General features: G+C 43.9%; 1 protein-coding gene across 2 annotated transcripts; it reads right to left on the bottom strand.

Moving 5' to 3' along the window:
• Nucleotides 1–6923: 6923 nt before the first annotated feature.
• Nucleotides 6924–18998, bottom strand: LOC130297894 (oocyte zinc finger protein XlCOF7.1-like). Of its 2 annotated transcripts, none has more exons than XM_056550740.1 (5): nt 18891–18998; nt 13111–13237; nt 12963–13027; nt 12433–12796; nt 6924–7971 (listed from the first exon to the last, which is right to left on the bottom strand). In XM_056550740.1, exons 1-5 carry the CDS (start codon nt 18948–18950, stop codon nt 6950–6952), a joined length of 1638 nt encoding a protein of 545 aa, XP_056406715.1. In that variant the 5' UTR covers nt 18951–18998; the 3' UTR covers nt 6924–6949. The 2 variants fall into 2 exon arrangements, with proteins under 2 accessions (XP_056406715.1, XP_056406716.1); XM_056550741.1 differs by having other exon boundaries at nt 12445–12796.
• Nucleotides 18999–19315: the final 317 nt, after the last annotated feature.

Genomic DNA, 19315 nt, shown 5'->3' with positions numbered 1-19315 from the left:
ACTACTACTCCCATCATGGACCAGACTTGTTTCCATAATGGGAGTAGTAATTCACTGGCTGCGGCAGTCTGCAGACAGCTGGGGAGGCTACATTAGTGTTTGTACTAACACCCCCATCATGGAACAGAGTCTGTTCCATGATGGGGGTTGTAGTACAGGGGCTGAGGGATTGATCGCACCGGGTTTCACTTCTGAGACCTGATGCGATCTGAAATTATTAAGCAGGGGAGCGGGCTTCATCTTTAAATCCCCTGTGGGGAGCCCTGAATGGCCGGTACCGAGGAGCCAATCAGGGTTCTCAGCAGTATATTAAAAGCGCTGTGGGGGCAAGATATATAGCGCTGCAGGAGGGGGACAGACATATAGCCTATATATCTAGCCCCCAGCAGTGCATTAGATATATACCCCCGCCAGCGCATCAAATAAATACCCCCCGCAGCGCATGTATAATGTAGCCTCGCAGCGCAGCGCTTCTATATACCTATGCCACAGCAGCGCTATATGTGAAAAGCATTCTAGCAGCAGCATCGGCCGCCCAAAATACTTTTCATACATAGCGCTGCAGCTGCATATGTATATAGAAGCGCTGTGGGGGGGCAGATAACGCTATGTGTCTGCCTCCCCCAGCACATCTATATACATATACCCCTGCAGCGCTATTAATGGAAAGTATTTCTATTAGCAGGGCATAGTGTCAGGAGACGGCTGTCGGCACTATGCGCTGCTAATAGATATACGCAGCCAGCAGCCACCCGGCCGATGATGCTGACAGATATACTTTTCATTCATAGAGCGGCGGCTGCATATGTATATAGATGTGCTGTGAGGGGCAGATAACGCTATATGTCTGCCCCCCCAGCACATTTATATACATATGCAGCCTCCGGCGCTATGAATGAATAGTATATCAATCAGGATCATCTGGCCGGCGGCTGCTGGATGCGTTGTGATAGATATACTTGTCACATATAGCGCTGCAATGGAAAATTAAGACAAATGTGCCGACTGGGTCACATTATGCTCTGGCTTGGGTATAGATATATACATATATACATTTTTATTAATGCGCTGGGGGGCTAGATATATAGCGCTCTATGCCCCCCCCCCCCCACAACACTTTTAATATACATATGTCCCCTCACATTGTCCATTTTAAAAACCCTGCAGGTGCCCTGAATGGCTCCTCTGTACCGGCCATTCAGGGATCCCCACGGGGAATTTAAAAATGAAAGTAAAAAATACATTGTGATCGCAGGGTTGCGGACCATGCCACCCGCTCCCCTGCTCAATAACTTCTGATCAGATCGGGTGTCAGATGTGAGACCCAGGGCGATCAATCCCTCAGCCCTTGTACTACTACCGCCAACATGGAACAGACTCTGTTCCATGATGGGGGTTGTAGTACAAACACTAATGTAACCTCCCAAGCCACCGGCAGACTTCAGCAGTGGGGAATTACTACTCCTATCATGGAAACAAGTCTGTTTCATGATGGGAGTAGTAGCAGTCCCTCAGCACTGCAGCAGTCTGCTGATGTCACCTCTTCTGAGCATGCTCAGTAAAAATAACATCTGTTATAATAATGGCCATTAAGAGGTGTATTTACTAACGTACGTCGGCCATAGACTTCAATGTTAAAAAATAACGGACGTTAATTTACACGTTTCTTGTGATGGGCAGAAAATGAGTGCATGTCACGTTTTTTCTCCCGTTAGAAATAACGTCCGTTATTAATGAGGGGCTATAACGGGTCATAACGTGGAATATAAAAACACCATAGAGTTGAATGGGGTTGTTTACCGAACGTTTAATATAGCTTTTCTAACGTGTGTATATAACGGGTGAACTTCTATAGTGTGAAAGGAGCCTTGCCATGTACCGTAGGGGTGATCAAGCCCTTAATTTTGAGCAGTTCCAGATTCCTCTGGATGGTTAAAGCTGTCGCTCCCCCAGATTTGGCTCTTTCCTCGAGTGTGATCCAGGGAACAGATATGCATGAACCTCGTCACCATCCGAGCAGGGCACCAACTGTCAAGGATCGGCCAAGGAGAGGCTTTTAAATGTCATTGACCGTACTGTTATTCTTTGCTAAGTTCTTTGCAAGAAAATATACACCAGACAGGATTTGTGGTATAAAACCTTTTAAAATCAGCAGGAAGCCCAGGAGCTGTTCCACAGAGCCCCCAATGAGCGTTCTCTTTATTAAAACAGGAAATCACGTTCGTTTTTACAGTTGATATAGGGGAGGAATAAACTCCTCCAAATCATCGTATTATATACTGATTGGTCATTTGAGCATGGCGCAGCAAATTTTAGCACTCGAAGCATAATTCAACGTCTCCCTCTTGAGGTTTTTCCATCCTTCCTTAAAAGTTCAAATGTTTAGACTTCAAATCCTAACTTGTTGTCATTAATCTGTATCCCGCGGTTCTTATCTTGATTAAGGCCAAAAGCGAGCTGAAATGTTTTGAATTAAGGAAAGCGAAGTTCTTTGCAATATTTCTAGCTACAGCATTTAGCAAAAGTATATGAATATAGGTATGGCAATTGATATGTCAGAATATTATAGACCCAACAGGACGTGTCCCTGGGATTATGTTATTTTTGGAGAGTCCCGTGTACAGTGTACACTCTGGCCTAGACACGCCTTCAGTGTCTACTTATGACAGTATCCTCTGATATCTTCTCTCACAGACAGACTTCTGGAGGAGCGATTATCAGTTTACCCCAGAATTCAATTCCCTGAAGAAACAGTCCCAGTTAATCGGCGTCCTGCGCCAAACTCCACTGATATCCTCTCTATGGATGATCATCAGGTTACTCCGAAACAATTCAATCCCCCCAGAGACCCAAGATCCTGCTTATTCACTCACTCACATTTCACAGAGACTCCGATAGCAGATAGTTACATTATGACAGGTACAGGTGAATGACTCTGGGCAAGAATTTATGTTACCTGTTTTTTGTTGGCCATGAGACAGTCGACTTAAGGCACCAAGATAAACCAGAGGGGGAGACAGTGGTACTTTGACTAGGTACAAGAAATTGTCCTACCGTACTCTTGAAGAGGTGAGCAGCTCCCGTCTGTTCCATGTCTATGGTCCAATCTTAATGACTTGTATATTGGGTGACTGCCTCATGGTACCATAACCCACGGTCCTTGTTTGGGCGCCAAAACTGATATGGATTTTATCAGTGACCTAGTAAATATCGTACTCCTGACCAAATTCGTTATCAGAAGGTATACACCAAAGTAAATCAAACAGAGTTATGTCAGTTTCAAATATTTCATAGTTTTCCTTTATTAGGCGGTTGTCCAAGCTTATATAACCATTGCACTTAACATAAGTTCCTGCCCTCACTAGGGAGGTGTTTTTAGCTCTGGTATACCATTATAAGGTATACCCACTGTTAGATTTTTGGAGGGCTTCAAGGAGTTGTCCAAGGTAACAGGAAATTCCTCTTCTCGGTGGGGGGGGGGGGGGGGATGGGCATTGTCAAATAGTAATATATATATTATATATATATATATATATATATATATACACACACACATCCATTACATATCTATATGAGGAGGAATATAAAGGGGAGGATGAGAAAAAGAAGAGCGAACGAGCTCTAATAATCCAGACGAAGGAAAAGCTTTATAATAAGTGTGTAAATCCGGAAACACAAAACCGCCGTCTAATGTCTTCAAGGTGAGCGTCTATACGGGACACGTGGTCTCTTCTGAATCATAACAAAATTACTAAATAACCATCGGATAGAAGAAAAATAACAATTCCGTACTATGATAGGGACGGACTGTAAAAATATAAAATATTATTGGTAAATATAAGATTTAAGAACCTTTTTCCTTCCAATCCACGACATATATGGGAATTTACGAGCGTGTAACTGGGTCTTCAATCCGTGTAATAATGGCGCAAAGTGTGAAGTAAAGAGATCTTGTACCAGATGTGATCAGATCTCTAGGGATTTTATACCCCGGGGAGGACAAAGAAAAGGAAAAGAATTACACCGATGTTTACTGAACCCGGGGGGACGCCTAGATATTGACGACAATAGAAAAATGGATTTTAAAGGGGAACTCCGGTGGAAATAAGTAGAAAACAAATATTTTCAAATCAACTGGTGCCTGAAAGTTAAACAGATTTGTAAATTACTTCTATTAAAAAAAATCTTAATCCTTCCAGTACTTATTAGCTGCTATATAAAACAGAGAAATTTGTGAATTTATTTTCTGTCTGACCACAGTGCTCTCTGCTGACATCCCTGTTCATATCAGGAACTGTCCAGATTAGAATCTTATCCCCATAGAAAACCTTTCCTGCTCTGGACAGTTCCTGACACGGACAGAGGTGTCAGAAGAGAGCAGTGTGGTCAGACAGAAAAGAACTTCACAAATTTCTCTGTAGTATACAGCAGCTAATAAGTAATTGAAGGGTTATGATTTTTAAATAGAAGTGATTTACAAATCTAAAAAATAGGGTATGTGCAGCTCACAATATAAATTAATCGAGGCTAAATGGAAAGTATTTACACCAAATAAAATACTAGTACAAAATAATATATAAGGGAAAAAAAGGGGGGGTACCAAATGCCTCTAGACTAATACCATAAAATGGTACATGATGATGTAATTACAGAAAAAATAAATCGGACTGTTCTTCACTTTAAATGATGTACAAATTTAATATAAATTAATATAAAATATTACAAATAAGACATAAAATAAATAATGCAAATCTAATACATAAATGTCTCCTACCACAGGGCCCTTGTGGGGAGGTATGATATTTAAATACAAAACATATATTAAAAGATGTTAAAATATAGCATGTGGATTATATTCTACCGCTATCCCAATATATTGCAAACCGACATAGTGTACTTTTATGTGGTACACTCCGTTCTCATGTGATCTAGAACAGTTCACAAAGTGATATAGTTACCAACTCCTAATAGTAGTTTTCAACTCCAGCCAAAACTACTATTAGGAGTTGGTAACTATATCACTTTGTGAACTGTTCTAGATCACATGAGAACGGAGTGTACCACATAAAAGTACACTATGTCGGTTTGCAATATATTGGGATAGCGGTAGAATATAATCCACATGCTATATTTTAACATCTTTTAATATATGTTTTGTATTTAAATATCATACCTCCCCACAAGGGCCCTGTGGTAGGAGACATTTATGTATTAGATTTGCATTATTTATTTTATGTCTTATTTGTAATATTTTATATTAATTTATATTAAATTTGTACATCATTTAAAGTGAAGCACAGTCCGATTTATTTTTTCTGTAATTCCATCATCATGTACCATTTTATGGTATTAGTCTAGAGGCATTTGGTACCTCCCCTTTTTTTCCCTGATTTACAAATCTGTTTAACTTTCTTGCACCAGTTGATTTGAAAACCTTTTTTTGTTCCACTAGAGTTCCCCTTTAAGATCCGAGACCGAAAATAGACGTCAAGACGGGAAACGCTGGTCTAGGGTTTGTGATAAATAAAAGTATCTGCAGCGTCTTATGTTCAGAAGAGACGATCTTCAAGGGAGACGCGCGGATCCTGTCTGATGCCTTGAATTAAAGTCTCTATAATCATAATGAGAAGGGGGCGGGGACAACACTGACGCGTTACATTCCCTATATACAACCTCAGGGACAATATTACATTATTATAAGTCCAGTGTGCGGAGATGAATATAAGAATAATAAATCATATAAGAAAAAAAACTTTTATTAACAATTGGTAACAAGTTTGGAGATGCAGTATATGATATATGTATAAATGTCAGATATCCTATGTACATGGTTAACCCCTTAAGGACTCAGCCCATTTGGGCCTTAAGGACTCAGACAATTTTATTTTTACGTATTCGTTTTTTCCTCCTCGCCTTCAAAAAATCATAACTTCGTTTTCACGCCGTACAATTTACAGTAAAAATGACGTGTTCTTTATTCTTTGGGTCAATACGATTAAAATGATCCCCATGATTCTATACTTTTCTATTACTGTTGCGCTAAAAAAAAAAAAAAGCAAACTATTTAACTAAATTAGTACGTTTAAAATCCCCCTATTTTGAAGACCTATAACTTTTTCATTTTTCCGTATAAGCGGCGGTATGTGGTCTCATTTTTTGCGCCGTGATCTGCACTTTTTATTGATACCATATTTGCTTAAGACTTAATACTTTTTTTTTGACATTTTTTTTTTTTAAATAAAATGTTATAAAAAAAGCAGCAATTTTGTACTTTTTTTTTACCGTACGGTATCATTAACATTTTATTTTAATAGTTCGGATATTTACGCACGCGGCGATACCAAATATGTATATAAATTATTTATTTATTTTACTTTTTGGGGGGTGAAAAAGGGAAAATGGGACAATTTACATTTTTATTGGGGGAGGGGGATTTTCCCTTTTTTTTTACTTTTATTTTTACACTTTAATAGTCCCCATAGGGGACTATTCATAGCAATCATAGGATTGCTAATACTGTTCATTGCTATGCATAGGGCATTGCACTGATCAGTGTTATCGGTGATCTTCTTGTATTGTCTGCTCAATCGCAGACCAGAGCAGAAGACCCATGGAAGGCAGTGGAGACAGGTCAGGGGACCTTCGTCTGCCATTCTGAATGATCAGATCGCCGCAGCAGCGCTGCGGACAATCCGATCATCCATTTTAGTGACCGCAATTTAAGGGGTTAATGGCGAACATCCGCACAATCGCGGATGTTGGCCATTACCGACGGGTCCCTGACTACTATCAGCAGCTGGGACCAGCCGTGCATGAACGTCCTACATTTACGTTGCAGTTATGTATAGGACGTAAATTGTACGACCTGGTCCGTTAAGTACCACCTCACCAGGATGTACATTTATGTCCTGCGTTGTTAAGGGGTTAATATATAGATGTGTTATCTGCATCATTTACAGCTCTGAATTGGCTTCTTTTCTGTGTGAATTCTTTGATGCTGAAGAAGAGCTGATTTCCGAGTAAAACATTTCCCACATTCTAAACATGAAAATGGCTTCTCCCCTGTGTGAGTTCTTTGATGTTTAAGAAGACCTGATGTGTCAGTAAAACACTTTCTACATTCTGAACATGAAAATGGTTTCTCCCCTGTGTGAGTTCTTTGATGTACAGCAAGATTTGCTTTAATAGTAAAACATTTCTCACATTCTGAACATGAATATGGCTTCTCCCCTGTGTGAGTTCTTTGATGTTGAACAAGATATGTTTTCCAAGGAAAACATTTTCCACATTCTGAGCATGAAAATGAGTTATCCCCTGTGTGAGTAATTTGATGTCTAAGAAGACTTGTTTGCTGAGTAAAACATTTTCCACATTCTGAGCATGAAAATGGCTTCTCTCCTGTGTGAGTTCTTTGATGTTGAACAAGATTTTTTTTCCCAGGAAAACATTTTCCACATTCTGAACATGAATATGGCTTCTCCCCTGTGTGAGTTCTTTTATGTTGAACAAGCTGTGATTTCTTAGTAAAACATTTCCCACATTCTGGACATGAAAATGGCTTCTCTCCTGTGTGAGATCTTTTATGTTGAACAAGCTGTGATTTCTGAGTAAAACATTTCCCACATTCTGAGCATGAAAATGGTTTCTCTCCTGTGTGAGTTCTTTTATGTCTAACAAGACTTGATTTCTCAGTAAAACATTTCCCACATTCTGAGCATGAATATGGTTTCTTTCCTGTATGATTTCTTACATGTCCAACACTCCTTCTATGACCTTTATTTTGCTGAACATCCTGTGATGACTGAGAAGACAGGACCTGTATATAAGGATGAGATGACAGATCTTGGCTGTGAAGGGCTGAGGGTGTATCTGGGATAATGGAATGTTCTTCATATGTATCTTGTGTGATATCATCATCTGCTTTATAATCTGAAGATATAAGATTCTCCTCTGATCTCCTGCTACAAGAATCTGCAGAGAATAACACAGATTTTATTAATAACTGCGCCCATATTTATAGTCTTTTTAGTAGAACATTATAAGTGCAGCATGTGACATCATGGAACCTTCTCCCCGTCCTCCGGATAATAAATAGTTAATGTAGACATAATATAGGGTCTTCAGGTCACATACACCCCACTCCTGGACCCCATCACACTCCCATCCAGCAGCAATGAACAATCCATAGGGCACAAATCAGACGACAGCCGAGGCGGTTCAGAGCCCCCAGCAATACAGAAGTGCTGGGAAATATCCCAAATTATTCCTCTAGTCGTCTACATGGAAATCCTGCTGACTATATAAGATGGAGACAACAGGGACAATAAACACAACAGCGCAAACAAGGAATTTAACACCTTAGGAACCAGGCCCATTATTTTTTGCGTTTCCATAGGGGACATTTATCATCGTTGCTTTGGTAAGCGAGTTCTGTAGGCATTTTATTTTTTGCATTGGTTCGGCTTATGTGGGACATATTTATTATACTATCACAGGGGGTTGATACATTTGGCTCACATAAGCAAAAACCAATAGAATTACTTTGGAATACCATTTTCTTAGCACACATAAGCAAAAAAATGTGTTTATTAAAAAAAATGGTAACACTTCCCCCCCCCCCCCCTCCTAAATATACTAACCCATTATTTGTTTGTTTATTTTTTCTTTTCATTTCAAATTCGTCTATCCTGTGGGCTACTTCAGATTTGATGACCAGCTTATTTTGTTTAATATTAACATTTTGTAACGAGAGCTTGTGGGGGGGGGGGGGGTTAAATAAAAGTTTTTTAAATGTGTTTTTTTAATTTTATTTACTTTACAGGCTTAGTAGTGGAAGCCGTCTTATACGGAGTCCATTACTATGTCGGGGCTTAGCATTAGCCCCAAAAACATCTAGCACATCCCCCAATTATTACCCCGGTACCCACCACCACAGGGGTGCTGGGAAGAGCCAATACCAACAGGCCCCGGAGCATCAAAAATGGCGCTCCTGGGCCTAGGCGGTAACAGGCTGGCGTTATTTAGGCTGGGGAGGGCCAGTAACAATGGTCCTCGCCCACCCTGATAACATCAGGCTGTTGCTGTTTGGTTGGTATCTGGCTGAGAATAAAAATACAGGGAACCCTATGCATTTCCCTTTTTTTATTTAATTATTTATGGGGAAAAAAACGCATAGGTTTGCCGATATTTTTATTCACAGCCAGATACCAACCAAGCAGCAACAGCCTGACGTTACCAGGGTGGGCGAGGACCATTGTTTCTGGCCCTCCCCTGCCTAAATTACGCCAGCCTGTTACCGCCTAGGCCCAGGAGCACCCTTTTTGATGCGCCGGGGCCTGTACGTACTGGCTCTCCCCGGCACCTGTGGGGTGCTAAGTCCCGGATTAGTAATGGACTCAGTCCATAAGATGGCTTCCAGTACTGAGCCTGTCAAGTAAATTAAGTAAAAAAAAAACATGTTTAAAAAATTTTTATTCCAAAAAACACTCCCTCAAAAGCCCTCTTTTACCATTTTATTAAACAAAAAAAACAAAAAAACACACTGGTCATCGTGGTAGTCCACAGGATTCACGGATCTGAAATGAGAGTGAAAAAAAAAAAAAAGGAAAATAGGTTAGTACATTTATTGTAACCCACCTGCACATTTCCCACGTGACTACAACTCCCAGCATGCCCTGACGGTAAGGACATAATGGGAGTTGTAGCCATGCAGCAGGGCTCGGGGGAGATGTGCAAGCGGGTGACAAGCTTGTCACCTGCCCCCCACTGCATGACTACAACTCCCAGCATGCCCTAACAGTAAAGACATGCTGGGAGTTGTAGTCATGCGGCGCAGGCGGGTGACAAGCTTGCCATCTGTCCGCCCATCTGACACACTCCCCAAGTGCCGCACAACTACAATTCCCAACATGTCTTTACAGTAAGTACATGCTGGGAGTTGTAGTAGTGTTGCGTCACAGCTTGTCACCCTCCTGTCAGCTCCTACCCGCTCGTCCCGCGACTTTTTGAAAATGCTGTCATAGACAAGTTTGTAAGCCTGGTCTGACCTTGCTTACACTTGTGACCTTTTGAAGGGGTTTGCGACTTTTATTTGCTTACGTGCGACTTTTGCAATGATAAATACTGGAACTTAAAATTGCTTTAATAGGGCAGACTGGTATTTTTTTGCTTACCGACAAAAATTGTTTAGGCGCACGCACAACTTTTATAAGCAAAAAAAGCTGCTTAAATCCCTTGATAAATCTCCCTCCATAACTCTTTTATATTTACATCCACAGACCCACATGAGGCTTTTTTTTTGCGTGACTAGTTGTACTTTACAATGACATCACTCATTTTACCCTAAAATGTATGGTGAACCCAAAAAAATGTTTTTTTGTGTAAGGAAATTTAAACAAAAATAACACGTTTTCACACTGTACAATTTATGGTAAAAATGACGTTTTCTTTATTCTCTGGGTCAATATGATTAAGATGATCCCCATGGTTACATACTTTTCTATCATTGTGCTGGTTTTAAAAAATTTCTACTTTTTTTTTTTACATTATCAGTGTATTTAACCTCTTCAGGACACAGGGCGTATGGATACGCCCTGCATTCCGAGTCCTTAAGGACCGAGGGCATATCCATACGCCCGTGGGAAATCCGGTCCCCACCGCTAGCCGGTTGGGGACCGGAGCCGGATGCCTGCGGAAATCATTCAGCAGGCACCCCGGCACATCGCCCAGGGGGTTCCTGAGACCCCCCCATGTCGGCGATTGGAGAAAATCGCATGTCAATTCACCCGATCACCCGAAAAATAGGGATGATCGGAGTTTTCAGTGACAGCCCAGATCATCCTAAGGGATAGGAGTGAGGTTGCAGTGCTGCGATCTCCTCCTATCCCCTGCCATTAGTCAGAACTGAGTTCTGACCAATGGCAGCGCAGGACAGGGGGTTGCCATGGAAACCCCCCGTTCTGCCCACCCCTGGATGTCGGGCAGAACAGGGGGGGAGAAGATGGAGGCCTTTACCTGAGGACCAGATGCGTGGGGCCCGGCGATCATCGCAGACATCCACCAGAGATCACGGCTCAGGTAGGGAATCGACGGTGGGGGGGAGAAATGAAAGTGAAAGTAATGTGATCTTTACTGTGGCAACGACTAGGAAGGCCGGACTGCAACTCCCAGCAAGCCAAAGGCTGTCTGAGCATGCTGGGAGTTGTAGTTTTGCAACATCTGGAGGGTCACAGTTTGGTGACCACTGTTACAGTGGTGCCCAAACAGTAGCCCTCCAGATGTTGCCAAACTACAACTCTCAGCATGCCTAGACTGCCCAGACATGCTGGGAGTTGTAGTTCTGTAACATCTGTCCCTTCAGATTTTGCAATTTTCATGAAATTTTTGAAAATTGCTGCTCTATTTTGAAGCCCTCAAATTTTTTCAAAAAGCTAAAATATGTCCATTTTATGATGTCAACATATAGTAGACATATTGTATTTGTGAATCAATATATAATTTATTTGGAATGTCCATTTTCCTTACAAGCAGAGAGCTTCAAACTTAGAGAAATGCAAAATGTTAAAATTTTCATGAAATTTGGGGATTTTTCACCAAGAAAGGATGCACGTAACGCCGAAAATTTACCACCAAAATAAAGTAGAATATGTCACGAAAAAACAATCTCAGAATCAGAATAATCGGTAAAAGCGTCTTAGAATTATTAATGCTTAAAGTGACAGTGGTTAGAATTGTGAAAAAGGGCTCAGTCCTTAAGGGGTTAAAATTGACTCTTGTTGACCACCTCTAACTTTCTAATTTTTCTGAAATTTTGGACTTTTGTTTTTACCTTTATGCTGTTCACCGTAGGAGATCATTAACATTATATTTTATAGTTCAGACATTTACACATGTGGTGATACCAAATATGTTTAGCATTTATCATTTTTTAAGCTTTTTTTTTATTAAAATGGGGAAAAGGGGTGATTTAAATCTTTATTCACATTTTTATTTTTACACTTTTTTTAAACTTATTTTTTTACATTTATTTTACACTTTTTTAATCTCCATAGGGTAATATCTATAGCAATCATTAGATTGCTAATACTGTTCAGTGCTCTGCATAGGGCATAGCACTGATCAGTATTATCGGTCATCTTCTGCTCTGTTCGATGTCAGACCAGAGCAGAAGACACCGGGAGAGCGGCGGAGGCAGGTGAAGGGACCCTTGTCCGTCATCTCGGCTGATCTTTTTGAGTAGTGCATGTCAGAATAAGTGAGCAGCAGAACAGAAGGAATTGTGAGGCAAATACAGAAGCCAAATAAAAAAGACCTGTATAGAATCTGGATGACCTAGTGAGTAACATATATGGGCATTCATTTTTCTGTGATTACTGCAGCCGGTGACTAAGTAGAATCTGTGACTCTTCTCTGTATTAAGTAGTTACTACTCACCTGAGCGGTTACCTGTAGGAATGTCCTCCTTATACTGCTCATCACCGCTCACATCTGTCTCTTCTTCTTCCTTTATGTCTGTAGCATTAACATAGATCAGATCTTTCTTTGTAGGAATGTCCTCCTTATACTGCTCATCACTGCTCACATCTGTCTCTTCTTCCTTCATGTCTGTAGCATTAATATAGATCAGTTCTTTCCCTGTGGGAATGTCCTCCTTATACTGCTCATCACCGCTCACATCTGTCTCTTCTTCTTCCTTTACGTCTGTAGCATTTTCTTTCCCTGTAGGAATGTCCTTCTTACACTGCTCATCACTGCTCACATCTGTCTCTGGAGCATTAATATTATTCAGATCTTCTCCCTGATTCATAAGATATGGAAGAAATATAGTAAAAGTCATCAGACAGTAGGAGAAGTCACGTGGGATGTTATAGATGAGCAGGAGATGAGGAGTCATGGAGGGTGAGGGGACTGACCACAAGAGCTTCACAGCCCTTCTACAGATCATAGGGAATATCTCCATCTACCTGATCATCCTGTGGAAGAAGAGGACGGGGACACCTCTCTGGTGCTGTTCTCTTACTGGATCTGACTGTAGGGAACACATACAGAGACTGAATTCATTCTTTACATACAAATAATGAGAGGACGTGTGTATATAGTCATGTCTATTACCTGGTGATGTGAGGGGCTGCTGATCCTCCATCATGACCTGATCCTTGTACTGATCCTTGTGTCCTTCTACATACTCCCACTCCTCCATGGAGAAATAGACCGCCACGTCCTGACACCTTATAGGAACCTGACACACAATGATACAGTCATCACCCCGACCCCTCCAGTGGTGTTACTGTATAATGTCCCAGCATTCCCAGCAGTGTCATCTCTCCAGTCATCACCAGACCCCTCCATTACTGTATAATGTCCCAGCAGTGTCACCTCTCCAGTCATCACCAGACCCCTTCATTACTGTATAATGTCCCAGCAGTGTCACCTCTCCAGTCATCACCAGACCCCTCCATTACTGTATAATGTCCCAGCATTCCCAGCAGTGTCACCTCTCCAGTCATCACCAGACCCCTCCATTACTGTATAATGTCCCAGCATTCCCAGCAGTGTCACCTCTCCAGTCATCACCAGACCCCTCCATTACTGTATAATGTCCCAGCAGTGTCACCTCTCCAGTCATCACCAGACCCCTCCATTACTGTATAATGTCCCAGCAGTGTCACCTCTCCAGTCATCACCAGACCCCTCCATTACTGTATAATGTCCCAGCAGTGTCACCTCTCCAGTCATCACCAGACCCCTCCATTACTGTATAATGTCCCAGCATTCCAAGCAGTGTCACCTCTCCAGTCATCACCAGACCCCTCCATTACTGTATAATGTCCCAGCAGTGTCACCTCTCCAGTCATCACCAGACCCCTCCATTACTGTATAATGTCCCAGCAGTGTCACCTCTCCAGTCATCACCAGACCCCTCCATTACTGTATAATGTCCCAGCAGTGTCACCTCTCCAGTCATCACCAGACCCCTCCATTACTGTATAATGTCCCAGCATTCCCAGCAGTGTCCCCTCTCCAGTCATCACCAGACCCCTCCATTACTGTATAATGTCCCAGCATTCCCAGCAGTGTCACCTCTCCAGTCATCACCAGACCCCTCCATTACTGTATAATGGCCCAGCATTCCCAGCAGTGTCACCTCTCCAGTCATCACCAGACCCCTCCATTACTGTATAATGTCCCAGCAGTGTCACCTCTCCAGTCATCACCAGACCCCTCCATTACTGTATAATGTCCCAGCATTCCAAGCAGTGTCACCTCTCCAGTCATCACCAGACCCCTCCATTACTGTATAATGTCCCAGCAGTGTCACCTCTCCAGTCATCACCAGACCCCTCCATTACTGTATAATGTCCCAGCAGTGTCACCTCTCCAGTCATCACCAGACCCCTCCATTACTGTATAATGTCCCAACAGTGTCACCTCTCTAATCATCACCAGACCCCTCCATTACTGTATAATGTCCCAGCAGTGTCACCTCTCCAGTCATCACCAGACCCCTCCATTACTGTATAATGTCCCAGCAGTGTCACCTCTCCAGTCATCACCAGACCCCTCCATTACTGTATAATGTCCCAGCAGTGTCACCTCTCCAGTCATCACCAGACCCCTCCATTACTGTATAATGTCCCAGCAGTGTCACCTCTCCAGTCATCACCAGACCCCTCCATTACTGTATAATGTCCCAGCAGTGTCACCTCTCCAGTCATCACCAGACCCCTCCATTACTGTATAATGTCCCAGCAGAGTCACCTCTCCAGTCATCACCAGACCCCTTCATTACTGTATAATGTCCCAGCAGTGTCACCTCTCCAGTCATCACCAGACCCCTCCATTACTGTATAATGTCCCAGCAGTGTCACCTCTCCAGTCATCACCAGACCCCTCCATTACTGTATAATGTCCCAGCAGTGTCACCTCTCCAGTCATCACCAGACCCCTCCATTACTGTATAATGTCCCAGCAGTGTCACCTCTCTAGTCATCACCAGACCCCTCCATTACTGTATAATGTCCCAGCAGTGTCACCTCTCCAGTCATCGCCAGACCCCTCCATTACTGTATAATGTCCCAGCAGTGTCACCTCTCCAGTCATCACCAGACCCCTCCATTACTGTATAATGTCCCAGCAGAGTCACCTCTCCAGTCATCACCAGACCCCTCCATTACTGTATAATGTCCCAGCAGTGTCACCTTTCCAGTCATCACCAGATACCTCCATTACTGTATAATGTCCCAGCAGTGTCACCTCTCTAATCATCACCAGACCCCTCCATTACTGTATAATGTCCCAGCAGTGTCACCTCTCCAGTCATCACCAGACCCCTCCATTACTGTATAATGTCCCAGCAGTGTCACCTCTCCAGTCATCACCAGACCCCTCCATTACTGTATAATGTCCCAGCAGTGTCACCTCTCCAGTCATCACCAGACCCCTCCATTACTGTATAATGTCCCAGCAGGGTCACCTCTCCAGTCATCACCAGACCCCTCCATTACTGTATAATGTCCCAGCAGTGTCACCTCTCCAGTCATCACCAGACCCCTCCATTACTGTATAATGTCCAAGCATTCCCAGCAGTGTCACCTCTCCAGTCATCACCAGACTCCTCCATTACTGTATAATGTCCCAGCAGTGTCACCTCTCCAGTCATCACCAGACCCCTCCATTACTGTATAATGTCCCAGCAGTGTCACCTCTCCAGTCATCACCAGACCCCTCCATAACTGTATAATGTCCCAGCAGTGTCACCTCTCCAGTCATCACCAGACCCCTCCATAACTGTATAATGTCCCAGCAGTGTCACCTCTCCAGTCATCACCAGACCCCTCCATTACTGTATAATGTCCCAGCAGGGTCACCTCTCCAGTCATCACCAGACCCCTCCATTACTGTATAATGTCCCAGCAGTGTCACCTCTCCAGTTATCACCAGACCCCTCCATTACTGTATAATGTTCCAGCAGTGTCACCTCTCCAGTCATCACCAGATCCCTCCATTACTGTATAATGTCCCAGCAGTGTCACCTCTCCAGTCATCACCAGACCCCTCCATTATTGTATAATGTCCCAGCAGTGTCACCTCTCCAGTCATCACCAGACCCCTCCATTACTGTATAATGTCCCAGCAGTGTCACCTCTCCAGTCATCACCAGACCCCTCCATTACTGTATAATGTCCCAGCAGTGTCACCTCTCCAGTCATCACCAGACCCCTCCATTACTGTATAATGTCCCAGCAGGGTCACCTCTCCAGTCATCACCAGACCCCTCCATTACTGTATAATGTCCCAGCATTCCCAGCAGTGTCACCTCTCCAGTCATCACCAGACTCCTCCATTACTGTATAATGTCCCAGCAGTGTCACCTCTCCAGTCATCACCAGACCCCTCCATTACTGTATAATGTCCCAGCAGGGTCACCTCTCCAGTCATCACCAGACCCCTCCATTACTGTATAATGTCCCAGCAGTGTCACCTCTCCAGTCATCACCAGACCCCTCCATTACTGTATAATGTCCCAGCAGTGTCACCTCTCCAGTCATCACCAGACCCCTCCATTATTGTATAATGTCCCAGCAGTGTCACCTCTCCAGTCATCACCAGACCCCTCCATTACTGTATAATGTCCCAGCAGTGTCACCTCTCCAGTCATCACCAGACCCCTCCATTACTGTATAATGTCCCAGCAGTGTCACCTCTCCAGTCATCACCAGACCCCTCCATTACTGTATAATGTCCCAGCAGTGTCACCTCTCCAGTCATCACCAGACCCCTCCATTATTGTATAATGTCCCAGCAGTGTCACCTCTCCAGTCATCACCAGACCCCTCCATTACTGTATAATGTCCCAGCATTCCCAGCAGTGTCACCTCTCCAGTCATCACCAGACCCCTCCATTACTGTATAATGTCCCAGCAGTGTCACCTCTCCAGTCATCACCAGACCCCTCCATTACTGTATAATGTCCCAGCAGTGTCACCTCTCCAGTCATCACCAGACCCCTCCATTACTGTATAATGTCCCAGCAGTGTCACCTCTCCAGTCATCACCAGACCCCTCCATTACTGTATAATGTCCCAGCAGTGTCACCTCTCCAGTCATCACCAGACCCCTCCATTACTGTATAATGTCCCAGCAGTGTCACCTCTCCAGTCATCACCAGACCCCTCCATTACTGTATAATGTCCCAGCATTCCCAGCAGTGTCACCTCTCCAGTCATCACCAGACCCCTCCATTACTGTATAATGTCCCAGCAGTGTCACCTCTCCAGTCATCACCAGACCCCTCCATTACTGTATAATGTCCCAGCAGTGTCACCTCTCCAGTCATCACCAGACCCCTCCATTACTGTATAATGTCCCAGCAGTGTCACCTCTCCAGTCATCACCAGACCCCTCCATTACTGTATAATGTCCCAGCAGTGTCACCTCTCCAGTCATCACCAGACCCCTCCATTACAGTATAATGTCCCAGCAGTGTCACCTCTCCAGTCATCACCAGACCCCTCCATTACTGTATAATGTCCAAGCAGGGTCACCTCTCCAGTCATCACCAGACCCCTCCATTACTATATAATGTCCCAGCAGTGTCACCTCTCCAGTCATCACCAGACCCCTCCATTACTGTATAATGTCCCAGCATTCCCAGCAGTGTCACCTCTCCAGTCATCACCAGACCCCTCCATTACTGTATAATGTCCCAGCAGTGTCACCTCTCCAGTCATCACCAGACCCCTCCATTACTGTATAATGTCCCAGCAGTGTCACCTCTCCAGTCATCACCAGACCCCTCCATTACTGTATAATGTCCCAGCAGTGTCACCTCTCCAGTCATCACCAGACCCCTCCATTACAGTATAATGTCCCAGCAGTGTCACCTCTCCAGTCATCACCAGACCCCTCCATTACTGTATAATGTCTCAGCAGGGTCACCTCTCCAGTCATCTCCAGACCCCTCCATTACTGTATAATGTCCAAGCAGGGTCACCTCTCCAGTCATCACCAGACCCCTCCATTACTGTATAATGTCCCAGCAGTGTCACCTCTCTAGTCATCACCAGACCCCTCCATTACTGTATAATGTCCCAGCAGTGTCACCTCTCCAGTCATCACCAGACCCCTCCATAACTGTATAATGTCCCAGCAGTGTCACCTCTCCAGTCATCACCAGACCCCTCCATTACTGTATAATGTCCCAGCAGTGTCACCTCTCCAGTCATCACCAGACCCCTCCATTACTGTATAATGTCCCAGCAGTGTCACCTCTCCAGTCATCACCAGACCCCTCCATTACTGTATAATGTCCCAGCATTCCCAGCAGTGTCACCTCTCCAGTCATCACCAGACCCCTCCATTACTGTATAATGTCCCAGCAGTGTCACCTCTCCAGTCATCACCAGACCCCTCCATTACTGTATAATGTCCCAGCAGTGTCACCTCTCCAGTCATCACCAGACCCCTCCATTACTGTATAATGTCCCAGCAGTGTCACCTCTCCAGTCATCACCAGACCCCTCCATTACTGTATAATGTCCCAGCATTCCCAGCAGTGTCACCTCTCCAGTCATCACCAGACCCCTCCATTACTGTATAATGTCCCAGCAGTGTCACCTCTCCAGTCATCACCAGACCCCTCCATTACTGTATAATGTCCCAGCAGTGTCACCTCTCCAGTCATCACCAGACCCCTCCATTACTGTATAATGTCCCAGCAGTGTCACCTCTCCAGTCATCACCAGACCCCTCCATTACTGTATAATGTCCCAGCAGTGTCACCTCTCCAGTCATCACCAGACCCCTCCATTACTGTATAATGTCCCAGCAGTGTCACCTTTCCAGTCATCACCAGACCCCTCCATTACTGTATAATGTCCCAGCAGGGTCACCTCTCCAGTCAGCAGCTCCATCATCTTGTTGATGAGTTCTCGGATCTTCTGTTCATCCATTTCCTCATGTATCAGGGAGTGAGGTGGGGGCCCCGGGATTGGGTTAAGGGTTCTTCCCCATCCTTCACACACAGGAGCCCGACAGCGCCCACTAGAGGACTTCTTCACTACTGTGTAATCCTATGTATGGAGAGACACATTAATATCACTACAGACATTCCCAGAATCCCTCACCTCTCCAGTCATATCCATCTGTTATTACATAAATAAGAATGAGGTCATGTGACATCACTCCCAGAATCCCTCACCTCTCCAGTCATATCCATCTGTTATAACATAGATAAGAATGAGGTCATGTGACATCACTCCCAGAATCCCTCACCTCTCCAGTCATATCCATCTGTTATTACATAGATAAGAATGAG

Source organism: Hyla sarda (assembly GCF_029499605.1).
Source record: "Hyla sarda isolate aHylSar1 chromosome 1 unlocalized genomic scaffold, aHylSar1.hap1 SUPER_1_unloc_1, whole genome shotgun sequence".
Taxonomy (NCBI): Eukaryota; Metazoa; Chordata; class Amphibia; order Anura; family Hylidae; genus Hyla; species Hyla sarda.
Note: the sequence above shows the minus strand (reverse complement) of the source record. Positions and strands in the feature narration are given on the sequence as shown.

Bases quoted from the DNA above. Each gene is read 5' to 3' on its own strand.
- LOC130297894 (XM_056550740.1), bottom strand. From the start codon at position 18,950: ATGGATGAACAGAAGATCCGAGAACTCATCAACAAGATGATGGAGCTG. The intron at 13,028-13,110 runs GTAATAGACATG...TGTTCCCTACAG, and splicing joins GCAGCCCCTCACATCACCAG to TCAGATCCAGTAAGAGAACA. The intron at 7,972-12,432 runs GTGAGTAGTAAC...TATTCTCTGCAG, and splicing joins TCCTACAGGTAACCGCTCAG to ATTCTTGTAGCAGGAGATCA.